At 33.6% G+C, this 13,775-nt stretch overlaps 2 protein-coding genes across 2 annotated transcripts; both read left to right on the top strand.

Moving 5' to 3' along the window:
• Positions 1–851: 851 nt before the first annotated feature.
• LOC145323609 (uncharacterized) lies at positions 852–5,762 on the top strand. Its single transcript, XM_080166000.1, has 6 exons — positions 852–1,030; positions 1,490–1,602; positions 1,786–2,135; positions 2,417–3,728; positions 3,929–4,116; positions 4,754–5,762. The coding sequence occupies exons 1-6, from the start codon at positions 1,017–1,019 to the stop codon at positions 5,018–5,020; spliced, it is 2,244 nt and encodes a 747-aa protein (XP_080022126.1). The 5' UTR covers positions 852–1,016; the 3' UTR covers positions 5,021–5,762.
• A 20-nt stretch (positions 5,763–5,782) lies between these two features.
• RIOK1 (RIO kinase 1) lies at positions 5,783–13,773 on the top strand. The gene is made up of 8 exons (XM_080167092.1): positions 5,783–5,801; positions 6,187–6,616; positions 7,236–7,670; positions 8,008–8,209; positions 8,403–8,516; positions 8,880–8,941; positions 12,634–12,790; positions 13,564–13,773. Exons 1-8 carry the CDS (start codon positions 5,783–5,785, stop codon positions 13,750–13,752), a joined length of 1,608 nt encoding a protein of 535 aa, XP_080023218.1. The 3' UTR covers positions 13,753–13,773.
• The last annotated feature ends 2 nt before the right edge of the window (positions 13,774–13,775 follow it).

The raw sequence follows: 13,775 nt of genomic DNA, 5'->3' as shown, positions 1-13,775 counted from the left end.
TTCACAAACTTAATCTAAAGCAACTTCTAGACGATTATGGCAGCTCCCTGAATAATTTTATAACTGGAATATATTTAACCTAATACCTTCACATTACTGTAAAATTAAGTATATATTATCACTTTAACGAGTATATAATCATGATCAGGGCAATATTAATAAATTTTAATCATAAAAAGCATTCATTTTGCATAACAAAAGTGTCAAAATAGAAGAAATTTGCTAAATACACGTTAAACTCCGAATTTCATAGGACAACACATGCTGTAAGCACAATGCCGTGATGGTAATTTTTAAATAGAAATACAGGTTGTCAACTACAATTTTTCTATTTTTTAAAATTCATTTTTATCACAAATAATTTCCTCTATTTCTTCTTTGTTGTCTTTAGTATATACATTTAATGATAAAAAAGCAAAATGATACGCGAATATATGCAATAATTGTTATATTGAATCATTATTAAATAATTAGAATAAAAAGTTGTGCACTCTAAAACTCGAAATTTGTATCGGCATTTCTGCGCAACAAAGTTGCCATGTTGCACTCGCTTAGCTGTAGTAATAAATATATATCAAATATAAATATATATTTAATATAAAACTTAGATTTTTGACTAAAAAGCATGAGATTCTAAAATAAAACACCAAATATTTAATTTAAATACTGTTTTTTCATTTGTATTATTGATCAGCAATAGAAATAAATTTGTGTTATGGTAATTAAATATGCGGTAACCCTGTTATTATTTTCTTTCAGGTTCGGTAAAGTAAACGCCGAAAAAGAGTGAAAATCAGACACGTTTGTTTATTTTTATAGTATTTTATAATTTATTTTATGTTAAAGCAATTATATATAAGTTTTATTTGATATCAATTGTATTTTTTTCAGATTTGTATTAAAAAATTCAAGAAAATTTAGCCAAACAAATTCTTGAAGTGAAATTCCATCTGCAAAAATAGCTTTCCCGTCGATTTGTGACTGATTTTTGTAGTTAAAACTAAAAAAGAATCAAAATGGGGGATTCGAGGTACGTATTAAATCATTTTGTTTGAGAAACAATTTAACAATTACAAGTCTTCCCTCTAAATCATGAATTAATCGCGTCATAGCTTATTGATCATTTACAGTTATCAAATAATTATAAACAATTTTAATTCAAGTATTTAGAGATATTTACTGATCTTGCTATTCTAAAACAATGTTATAAATAATATTTTTATTAAGTTAATTATATTATAAGCATTTTCTTTCTTTTCTGTACGATGTACTGAGCTCTTACTTACTGCAACCTTTGAATTGGAAGATCATATAAACAAGACAACATTCATAGAAAAATATTAACAAATCAGACGTTCATTGATACGAACTGAAGAAATATACAGCAGTAACATATTTAATATTCCAAATTATTTCTAGTGCAAAGTGAATAAAGCTTGTTTATTAAATTGGTTTCAATATATTTAAATGTTTTTTTAAAAATATTTAGTGAGAACGAAGTGGCTATGAACATTAAAGAGAAGTTGATGAAAATGAGCAGCATGGTCGAGGACTTGGAAAATAAGACAAAGAAGAGTTCTGATAAGAGCGGTGAAAAGAAAGGTTTGATCTTAATTTTTTATTTATTCTTTATTTGATTAAGAACCTACTTTATTTTTATCTTAATTTACAATGTTGTTAATACCTCAAACACATTACCTTATGATAATATAAATGTTTCTTTACTTTTTTTAATTAGTTCCCCAACTAATTTGTTTTATACACTATTAAATCTTTTTTTTTTAGGGTTCGACAGGATAAGAAACGACGGGGGTAAAAGAATGGGTGGGGGAATGACACTCATGGAGATGGAAATGATGGGAAGAAGACGTGAGGGAAGGGGACCTCCCATGATGAACTTCGGTGCCCCAATGGGTCCTATGGGACCCATGGGGCCTATGATGGACGGGCCAATGGGACCTATGATGGACGGGCCAATGGGACCTATGGGTCCCATGGGTCCAATGGGTGGCCCGACGGGCAGAGGACCTATGGGGCCAATGGGACCAATGGGTAGGCCTATGATAGATGAATCTATGCTTGGTGAGCGTGGTGAACCTCCCATTAGAGTTATGGGTGAACTCTATCATGAAGAGGTGAAATACTTTTTAATTAGGGGGTGTCCGTACCTTTAATGTTTGTCTGAACAATGTTTTTTTTAATAGTTAAGAAAGCATATGTAAACAAATATGCCTTCAGCATTTATATTCTATTTAAGATGGTGATGTGGGACTTTTTGTAATAATCATCACATTTACTTATTAGTGAAGATGATTAAATTATTAACATCAAGTTTTTATTGCTTATTTACCAAAAAAACATACTTTGTGTATTTGTGTTTATTAGACTATTATATAATAAATAAATTCATATTAAGGATATTGTTGAAGAGTTTGATGATGCTCTGGGTAATGGAGAAAGACGTATCATTGACTTTGTTGACTATGAGGCACTCTGCATGCGAACAATCTATGTGGGCAATGTACCAACCACTCTCTCAGAAACTCATATTAGAGAATACTTTGAAACATTCGGTACTTTGGAAACTACGGATCTGACAAGCAGGAAAAGGCTTGAGCTTTCGTTCTTTAGAATTGTAGCCCAGGAAGCAAGTACCATTGACAAGATTCAGCAGTCAAGACCTCATTTTATTGAGGGCAAACCTGTCACTACAAAGAGATGCCTGCTGCAGAAGGATAAACGTGTTGGTTATATCAATACTAATATGATTTATGTTGGCTCTCCATTTTCGTTTTCATTTAAGAGCATGACCGGAGGTTTAACCATGAATACACATGAAGATGAATTATTTGATTTCTTTTCCAAGTATGGTCATGTTACTGAGGTTAAGAAGGATGAAGAAAATTTTGGTGGCGCATTTATCACTTTTGGTGATCAAGACGGTGCTGACCATGTTGCTTTACTCAGAGGGTTCATTGTTAATGGTAGAACTGTGGAAGCTGAGAAAGTTTTCAATGAGGAGGACAAGGATGAAGAAAATGCGCCAGATCTAAATGTGACTGGTGACCCAGAACACAAGATCATGAGAAAGATGATTGTCTTCAATCTACCTGATAAATCTACCACCTCAGAGGTTAAGGAGTTTTTCTCCAAGTTTGGAGACATCGAGGAATGTTTCTTGCCCAAGAGTAAAGGTAACGGCAGAATATTTGCAGTTCTTGTGTTTGCCCTGTCTAAGTCTGTAGACGAGGTGATGGCAAACCAGCCTCATGAATTTGAATCAGGCGGCAACTCTAGGAAGTTGGATTGCAAACGTCCCCAGGCCCGCGGAGAAGACAAGGACCTTGCCAATGCCGACCAAATTAAGTTCTTTGCCCGTGAGGCTTGGGAGGACATTAGCGAAGAAGACATTGCCGAATATTTCAAAGATTTTGGAGATATTGAAACTATCAAGATTTTGCAGAAGCCATCCAACCGCATGGGCTTTGTCAGATTCGCCGAACAGGACAGTGCTAGAAAGGCATCCTTACTCTACCTCCACAAGATCAAGGGACGCGATGTTGAGGTGCAGAAGGCTCTGGATTCCAGACAGTATCAGAAGAAGAGACAGATGGCGCAGATGCACGATGCCATGATGCACGAGGAAATGTTTAGAAGACAAATGATCATGGAAAACATGAACATGCTGAGAATTAGAGCTCAAAGAGAAATGGGATGGAATGGGTCTGGTAAGTTTAAACTTTAAAAAATAATATTTTATTTGCTATGGTATACCTAGTAATTCATATGCATTTGATATTAGCTCATTAGTCAGGGGATTTGTTTAAAGGATAAAATGGTATTTTATAATATTTTATAGGTAGCATTTTTCTCATTCATTGATTTTATGCTAATGAATATAATCCAATTTTTAATTATGATGTTTTAGGTTTGAGAGGAATTGGAGGAGAGAGAGGAATGGGAGCCGATATTCCTCCAGTGAGAGAAGGCAGAGGATTTGGTGGCATGAGCCCTAACGTCATTATCCTTGAAAATGTTCCAGGTGAAATGAACAAGAAGGACCTCCTAGCCTACTTCTCAAAGTTTGGCCATGTTAGAGACATTGATTATGAAAAGGTTAGTCCATTTATTTTTTAATTTAATTGAAGTGTATATTTCACCATCCAAAATTACTAACACAAAGTTATTTTTGTCGAATTTAATAAGAAAGAGCAAGTATTGTGAAAGTTTTTTCTACCCAAATTAGAAATGGTTTACTAAGTATTTGATGCTCATTGATATAAAGATTTTATATGCTTTCATTGGTGTAAAGGGAGAGAGAAGAAATAAAAAATAAATGGTTGGGGGGGAAAAATGTAAAAATTAAGAGAACTAAAAGCATTTTTTCATCTATTTTCTCCCCTCTTTGGTGAAAAAAAACTAAAAGAATATGTGAGAGGGGGGATAAAGTTAATAGAAAAAGAGTTCTGATAATATTTTTCCATTTTAAACTAGGGGGGGAAAAATATAAAATTTTGCAGCAGGGGAAAAATGAGTCTTGTGCAGAATATACACTTTGTGTATGCCCTTTTAAGAAAAAGTTTCATAAAGTAATTTTGAGATAATTCAGGGTTTATATGTCTTTACTTGTAAGGACAAAAATATTTTTATTTTATTGAAAAAGGCATCAGTTTTAATGAAAACTAATCTCGTTTTACATGACCGTATCTATAAATTAAAATCTTTCAGAGTAAAAAACTTTTCTTAATTCTAGAAATCCGAAACCACCTACATTCAATATGAAGAGGATTACATGACTGATTACTGTGCAAGAAAAACCGAGCATACAGTGAACGGCGTGACACTGACCATCAAGAAGGGTAAACGTCCACCCCGGGTACTCCTAATGGAGGCGGAAAGTGAAGGATCTGCCAGGCAGAAAAGAACAGCTGAAGAAATGGAGGAGGGAGATGGAGAGAAGGAGAATGGAAATGGAAAAGATGACAGCTCTAATCCTCTAATTGATGATGAGGAATATTAAAAACATCCCAAATAGACTTAATACTGTTAAAACTATTGTACTCCTCATTTATTTTAATTTAGGTTGTTAAAAACTAATGCAACATAACAAACAATATCTTTTATGGTTATTTATTGTACCTTTTGTACATTTTCACTATTTGTTTTGTATTGACATCTTATAATTTTCCTCAGTAATCTAAAAAATTATACTGTAACTTAACATTTTTTAGGGCGTTGGCATTTGTAAATATTTTAGGACAAAAAATTTAATGGTCTCTTATAATATAAAAACAAAATATGCTTCATTTGAAAGTTTTTAGCTTTACAAACATGTGTAAGATCAATAACTTATTTTGTAAATTAATAGTTTGTTATGCATTTCTTGTTGATTTTTTTCTGTATATTTTGAAAAACAAGGTATTTTAAGTGTTATAAGCTAAAAAGGACTTATTTCATGAAATTAATTTTAAATAAATTCAATCCATAAATGATTAAGTGTCTATTTAAACAATACTTCTTTATTCATGGGGAGGGAGGGCGTTCATCAATATCTTTGTCAAAACTATACATGTTTTCAAATGTTACTATATTGCATGTCGTGTAACTTTATAACATGCCTATATTTGATAAAGGTTGCGATACATCCCCCCTTCCCTCCCCCCCTGATACACCATTTTAATTTAAATATGTATAAAAAATGTTATGTGTCTCAATAACTCTTTGTTCACCTACTGTATTCTTTGTAGTTTGTAATTTTCAGACTTTCGGGTTTAGCCTAAAAATGCCTGAAATCTCTGCCGGTCAGTTTGACGACGCCGAAGACGACATTGTCGAAGGAATAGAATTAGAATATATAGTATTTAAAGCGCAGCTACTTTATAATATGTCACGTGTTTGGAAGGCAGTCGGCCCATAATAATCGCATAGATTCCTGTCTATTTAAGTCTTTGGTACACGCGCAATTTCTCTCAAGAAAATACCGCAATGGTAATGTTAGTAGAAACTCGTAATATCTAATTCATTACAGATTCTAAGAATCATAAAATATGAATTACATTTATTTGTTACATTTTTTTATTTCTCTCTAGGAAAATGCTTATATTTTTTTATCGTAATTGATACACTTTTTATTTTTGCTGCACTATTTGAGGTTTGTTAAATATTTTCTAAATTCTATTGTTAAAGGAGTTGCTTTAGAAATAAAAAAATCCGTCACATTCAATGAACAAATCTTGGAGAAAAATGACAAATTAAAAGATAACATTGAGGAGAATAATAATGAAGAAAATAATGATTATATTGACAGTGATTACAGTGATGATGAATATGATGATCTTATGGATTATTATGATGAATTTAATCCACATGGTCTTGAGGGAGGGGTGCAAGTTGTAAAAAATCCAAACCAAAATAACTCCACTACAAATATGAAAAGTTTTCAGCCAACAGAAAAGTTATTTAAAAAGTTTGTTCATAAGATTAATGTTGATAAATATGAAGGTCCCCTGGGATCTATAATGAATCAAGAGAATAAAAGAGTTGATACACAGAGAACAAGAACAACTGATGTATCAGATAGGGCAACTGTTGAACAAGTTATGGACCCTAGAACAAGGCATGTTGCTATTTATTTTATATAAATCCTTATAGTAAAGTAAAAGGATCTCTGTCTGACTGTGTAGCTTCTTCTAGGTCCTGGGAAGGATTATAACTATTTTGGAGGATCAAAAAAACTATCGCGGCCTTATAGATATTTTATGGTTAAAAGCTGATTTTAATACAGCGTGATTGAAAAGCCTCTAGGGGTGTAGCCGCTAAGCTAATATAAGATAATGTAAGAATATTATATTTTTGTTTTCTTTGTCTCTCCTGTATAGACATTTGTAATTAGTATATCTAAAATATTTTGCAAACCTTTGGACCTTTATGGTTCCTCTTTAGGATGTAGTTATTTACAGGTTCTTAGTAAAATTACAATTTCCCCTCGCCAGGGGTAGCTATTCTAACAACTAATTCTACAAATAATCACGAAACCTTTTAAAGTAAGGTGGAAGTATATTTTGTTTTTTTTCATGTAATTGAAGAGGGGTTGGTTAGAAGGGGAGGAAAAGAGGAAGGGGCTGTGGGGAAATTTTCCTCTAGAATTGTTTGTCCGAATTACATTCCCTTTTTCCTGCCCCTCACATAACAATCACGAGTAAAAAAAATATCTTAATAGCAACAAAAAATTTTAGAATGATACTTTTCAAGCTTTTAAATCGTGGCTTCATTTCTGAAATCAACGGTTGCATATCAACTGGCAAAGAAGCAAATGTATATCACTGTACAAACAAAGAAGGACTGAGTAGGGCCATCAAAATTTACAAAACCAGCATTCTAGTCTTCAAAGACAGGGATAAGTATGTCTCCGGAGAGTTTAGATTTCGTCAGGGATATGGAAAGAAAAATCCGCGAAAAATGGTGAGAACCTGGGCTGAAAAAGAAATGAGAAATTTGACCAGGATACACAAGGCTGGGATTAAATGTCCGGAGCCGATATTGTTGAGAAGTCATGTTCTTCTGATGAATTTTCTTGGTACAGATGGGTGGCCGGCTCCCAGGCTCAAGGACAGGGAAATTTCAGAGTCAAAGGCAAGAGAATTGTATCGTGATATTGTTTTAAATACAAGGTGAGTCGTTGTTTGTTTTTCTAAAATCTTGCAAATATACCAAAACTTTTGTTACTTTTACAAGTACGTTAACTAAAAAAACAAAGCTTCTAAATAAGACATATATCACTGGTGAACGTACTAACTTATTTTTACTATTATAAATTATAGAAAAACTAAGCATCTTCTTTGAAAAAAGACAAAATATGGTAGAAAATGGCAAAAATGTAAAAAAAATAATGAATTCATTTCTATACCTAGTATTGACACAAACCTTTATTGTATAAACGTGTTGCTTTTAAACTACGAAAACAATTTTTCTCTACCTTTTTTTTTAACCAAACATTTTTCTTTGCAGGAAAATGTTCCACGAATGTAAGCTAGTGCACGGGGACTTGAGTGAATTCAACCTGTTATACCACGAGGGTCAGGCTTATTTCATTGACGTCTCACAGTCTGTTGAACACGACCATCCGCATGCCCTGGAGTTCCTTAGAAAGGACCTTGTCAATGTGAATGATTTCTTTAGAAGGAAAGGAGTAGCTATTCTTGGGTTAAAGGTTAGTTTTGGTTTTAATGAGCAAAGCTTATCTATAAAGATGCCAAATAAAACTGTTCTACGCTATTTTATTTAGCAGAACTATTAGCCATTACCTTATAACTTTCATTTTTCCTTTGTTTCATCCCCTACCATATGCCAATAGTATTGGCCCAATACTGTATACGACTTGGTTGATCCTGATTATTTTGTAGGAACTTTTTGACTTTGTGGTAGTCCCTAATTTAACAAATGGTGGAGAAGAAGAATTAGACAGATTATCAGAGATTGCCGGTAATAGAACTGAACAAGAAAGATCCGCACAACAGGTAAATAATAAGTTGTGCATTTTTTAAAATAATACATTATGCTAAAGCAAGACTTAAATTAAAGCAAACTAAATCTTTATATTTCTACATGTTGCAGAATGTATGTTTTTCTGTGTTATTATTTTTTATAGTTTGGCTTATTTTGGCCGTTTTCATCTACTATTTTAACTTTTGGAGCTTAAACTATTAAAAATTAACCATATTTAGCTTTAAAGGGGTTTACATCTATCCATGAAATGACAGTTTCTTTTTTCAAAAACACTAACCGTTCGTTTAAAATAAAAATAATCTTATTCAAATAAACATTCATGTGTTTATTTGTTTGTTTTTTTGGTTGGTGATACTAAGATTATATGATTTTAGGTAGTTGATGAGGAAGTTTTTAAACAAGTTTTTATTCCCAGAAAATTAATGGAAGTTTACAAGTAAGTTTAGATTAAAGGCCAATCAAAACAAAGTACTATGAAAGAAGGAAAGTTTTGTCTTTAAGTATCAAAAATTAAAATGAAATACGACTAGACTGTTAATAGAATGATAAATACTTAATATAAGAAAAATAGATTAAAAATAAACCACATTTTAATAATGAATATTGATTGCATCATTTTTCACATCTATTCTATCTTATTAGTTACTAGTGACTGTGCCCCTAGCATCTAGGTGTTCTGTATTTAAATTTTAACGGACAGCATAATTACAGCCTAATACCATCCCAAGATTCTAATGTAAAAATAAAATAGCTTAAAACCATCCATGGAGCCATATAAAGATTCAATAAAATGGAGCATTCAGTCATTATCAAAATCTTAAGCTACAGACAACAAAATTTTTACTACTTTATATAATAGACTAGCGGCTTCGCCCCTAGCCTCTAGGGGCTTTGCCCCAAGAGGTGAAAAAAAAATATGGCGAAAATCGTAAAGGACCATGGAAATCTCCTTCAAAAAAAAAAAAAAATGGGGGGGGGGGATTTTTTGGTTTTTGGGGGGGTTGGGGGTGTCCCACCCCCCAAGAAAATAGCTTAAAACCACCACAGGACCAATAGGTAGATACCCTGAAGAGTAGAATCCGATCGGTTCAGTGGTTACCGAGATCTTAAGGGACAGACAGACAGACGGACAGACAGACATCGTTCTACTTTGTATTATAGACTAGCGGCTTCGCCCCTAGCCTCTAGGGGCTTTGCCCCAAGAGATGACAACAAAAAAATTCAAAAAAAAAAAAATAAGAAGAACTAAAGAAATCTTCTGGGATGGGAGACCAGTTACGTGCACGCCGTCCATCCTGCACCGTGCATCAATGGCAATCCCAAATATTTAGGAGATCTGGACTTTGCTGATGATATCGCTTTGTTAACAAGCAATAGAAGTCAAATGCAAAGAAGGACTAACAGGATAGCTGAAACTTCCAAGAAAGTTGGACTAGAAATAAATGTTTCTAAAACCAAAATACTCAGATTAAATGCAAATTCCCAAGAACCAATTACTATTGGAGACCAAATTCTTGAGGATGTAGATTGTTTTGAGTATCTTGGAAGTAAAATTGATGAAGCTGGAGGCACTTTAACAGATGTTAAAGCTAGAATTAACAAATCTAGGACAGCCTTTGCCAGCCTGAACAAAATTTGGAATTCCAACAACATCTCCATAAAGACCAAGTTAAGACTGTTCAAGTCAAATGTTCTCTCTGTTTTGCTGTATGGGGCTGAAACTTGGTTCCTAAACACAGCAGTGGTCTCCAAGCTACAGACATATGTCAATAAATGTCTAAGGAGAATCCACAAGATCTTTTGGCCAAATAAGATCACAAATGCTGAGCTTTTAGAGCGCAGTGATATGTCAGACATTAAACTGACAATAAAACAGAGAAAATGGAGATGGCTGGGGCACACTCTAAGGAAAGGGCATGATGATATAACCAATCAAGCCTTGACTTGGAACCCCCACGTAGGAAAGAGGAAACCAGGTAGACCAAAAACAACCTGGAGGAGGGAACTCTTAAGTGAACTGAAAGAAAAGAAAATTCCATCTTTCAGCAATGCCTCAAAACGTGCCCAAAAAAAGGAAGATTGGAGAACCATTGTGCATGGCCTACGTTCTGCCGAGAACTAAAAGGCAATGATGATGAAAGAAATCTTCTACAAAAGAAATTTTCTACAAAAGAAATCTTCTACAAAAGAATTCTTCTACAAAAGAATATTTCTACAAAAGAATTCTTCTACAAAAAAAAAAAAAAAAAAAAATGGGGGGGTTTTTTTTTGTTTTTGGGGGGGTTGGGGGGTGTCCCACCCCCCAAGAAAATAGCTGAAAACCACCACAGGACCAATAGGTATATGCCCTGAAGAGTAGAATCCAATCGGTTCAGCGGTTACCGAGATCTTAAGGGACAGACAGACGGACAGACATCAAGCTACTTTGTATTATAGATATATGAGTTGTTGTCAAAACTGGTCATAAAATAGCCTTGTCAGCAAAAATATGTTTATTTTGTTATTAGTTCATTTGTTTTATTTGTGAAAAATATAAAATATATGATTAAAAATCGATTGATATGGTACTTATGGAACTCATTTTGTCTCTAGCTTTTCCATCTGTCAAAAATTACCATGATATTATATAGAGAAATATACACATAAGTTAGGAGCCAATTTTGTTCATGATTATGATTTCTTGTTATTATACAGGGTGTTTCAATAGAAACGTTTTTTTTCAAATCTTAATTATGCATAGAAAATATAACAATTATATTAAATGCTTTATATATTTGGAAAACCTATTTTGGGACATTTATGTTTCAAATATTTGAAAAAAAAATTTTCAATAAATCATGCCTCAAAAACCGGTTTTTCCAAGGGCCTTATTTTTGAAGATTTAGGGATTTCAGGTTGTGGAAAAAATGTTCACATTTTTAAAATTCAAATTGCGCGGCTTGTATTAATAGTAGAAAAACGCCATGCATATCGTTAGAATTGTCATAAACTTTTTTTTTTGGAAATATAAGCCATTTTTGTGCTATTTGTAGTTTAGGAGCTACGTTGAAAATTGTGAGAAAGGTTGAAAAGTTTTAAGTAAGTTGGAACATTTTATCACGTAGCTCCTAAACTACAAATAGCACAAAAATGGCACTTGTATTTCCAAAAAATAGAGTTTATGACAATTCTAACGATATGCATGGCGTTTTTCTACTATTAATACAAGCCGCGCAATTTGAATTTTAAAAATGTGAACATTTTTTCCACAATCTTTAAATCTGTAAATCTTCAAAAATAAGGTCTTTGGAAAAACCGGTTTTTAAGGCATAGTTTGTTGAAAAATAATTTTTAAATTTTTGAAACATAAATGTCCCAGAATAGGTTTTCCAAATATATAAAGCATTTTATATAATGTTTTTACTTTCTATGCATAATTAAGATTTAAAAAAAACGTTTCTATTGAATTGAAACACCCTGTATATCCTTTAGGAGATTTTCCTAAAAAATTCAAAGCTTTTATTAGACAAATAGATAATGATATCATAAAAAGTAGAATTCATATTGTGTCAGCTGTTAGCGAGATCTATTCCTTCAAAAAGACCAACTGACATTGCTGAAAATTGTATTGTTCAGGGGCTGAGCCTGTCATTCAGCCAATTAATTATATTTGAAATTGCCGAAAATCAAATCTTTTTTTGGTGTATAGTAGGGGATTTTTTTTTACCGGCTTTTTTTGAAATTCAAGTAGTGCAGTTGCAATTATTATGCCTTTTGGTGAAAAAATACTTGTGTTAGAATTTTAACTATTTTGGACAAGTATGTTTTTTTGACCCCCATAAGGGGGGCGTCAAATTTTAAAGTGAAATTACTGGGCAAAATGGTTAAAATTTTTACACAAGTGTTTTTTCACCAAAAGGCATAATAATTGCAACTGCACTACTTGAATTTCAAAAAAAGCCGGGGGAAAAAATCCCCTAGTGTAGAGTTGGCGTAAAACTTGTTTTTTGATGTAATGGAAGGAAAGTGGGTAAGAAGGGGGGCAGAAATAAGGGCAGAGGGTTTTGGGAAATTTTTATTTAAATTGTTTGTCAGAATCACTTTCCCTAGTCCCTGTTATTGTTAATGTAAGGTAATTATTGTTTCTAGTCCCGCGGCAGATCAACAGAAGCTAGCCAAAGGTGAGGACGACTCTGTACAATATGAGGCTGTAGTGGGCTTACAACTTAGACCCGAGGAGAAGGAGGATGAAGCTAAAGAAATTTCGGACAGTGAAAACGAGTCACAGTCTGATGGAGAGGATAAGGCAGGGCTGATTGGATAATTTACTTGGTGCATTTATTTATGGGGGGGGGGGGGTTGTGTCACTTTGAAAACATTTTGTCTTAAAAAAAGAAAAGGGGGGGGGGGGTAAAATGTGGTGACTTATTTTGGGTGCTACTCCCTTAGTTTCAGAGATAATGGGTAAAATCTTTTAGGTTGTGTCACCAATTACCAAAAGTTTTGGTATCTTTCAAAAACACCCTAAAAGATCTGGATCCAATATCTTCAAAGAATCAAAAGCATAGGAGAAGCACTGAATTTAGGATATACCTTGTGATAAACGAGAATTTTAAAAAAATGACTAAGTCCCCCCGCAGGGTTGGTTATAAGGGAAAAAGTTTGTGAAAAAAATAACATGGTCTCAAATGAATTCAAATTGCTTAATTCGGCGAGAAATGCAATAAAAAATTTTTTTGGCGGCGGCGGAAAATGGCGGTGAACGGCCGGAGCGGCGGTCCTGCCGCCGTTTTTTTTGAAAGATACCAAAACTTGGGGTAATTAGTGACACAACCCAAAAGATTTTACCCAATTATCTCTAAAACTAAGGGAGTAGCGCCCAAAATAAAATTGCTGGTATGGCGTGGCACAAGTCACCACATCTTACCCCCCACCCCCTTTTTGCGGAAATGTTAAACAAATCTTAAAGAATTATTCAAAATGGGGAGTGAGGGACAGGGTGTTCCTACTCTTCCAAAGTAGTAAAAAAAACTGCATTTAAATTGATCTAGTAAACTATCCTTTTATACCTAAAAACAGGAAGATGGAGAGGATGGTGAAGGCAGCAAATATAAAAGTTCCAGACGGCCTAAAGATGAGAGCAACGAAGAGAAACGGCTCCGCAAGCAAGCAGTCAAAGAAGCCAAGGCGGAAAAAAGAAAAACTAAAGTCCCAAAACACGTCAAGAAACGGAAGGAGGCGTCGGGCGGTAAAACCGGTAGAAAGTGATAAAATATATATTTTTTTCAGGG

This window comes from Acartia tonsa, chromosome 7 (genome assembly GCF_053477335.1).
Source record: "Acartia tonsa isolate MP-2025a chromosome 7, ASM5347733v1, whole genome shotgun sequence".
NCBI classification, from domain to species: Eukaryota; Metazoa; Arthropoda; class Copepoda; order Calanoida; family Acartiidae; genus Acartia; species Acartia tonsa.
The sequence above is the reverse complement of the archived record's forward strand: the minus strand, read 5'-3'. Positions and strand labels throughout refer to the sequence as shown.

Bases quoted from the DNA above. Each gene is read 5' to 3' on its own strand.
- LOC145323609 (XM_080166000.1), top strand. The intron at 1,603-1,785 runs GTTTGATCTTAA...TTTTTTTTTTAG, and splicing joins TAAGAGCGGTGAAAAGAAAG to GGTTCGACAGGATAAGAAAC. The intron at 4,117-4,753 runs GTTAGTCCATTT...TCTTAATTCTAG, and splicing joins GAGACATTGATTATGAAAAG to AAATCCGAAACCACCTACAT.
- RIOK1 (XM_080167092.1), top strand. The intron at 6,617-7,235 runs GCATGTTGCTAT...AAAAAATTTTAG, and splicing joins GTTATGGACCCTAGAACAAG to AATGATACTTTTCAAGCTTT. The intron at 12,791-13,563 runs GCAGGGCTGATT...ACCTAAAAACAG, and splicing joins AGTCTGATGGAGAGGATAAG to GAAGATGGAGAGGATGGTGA.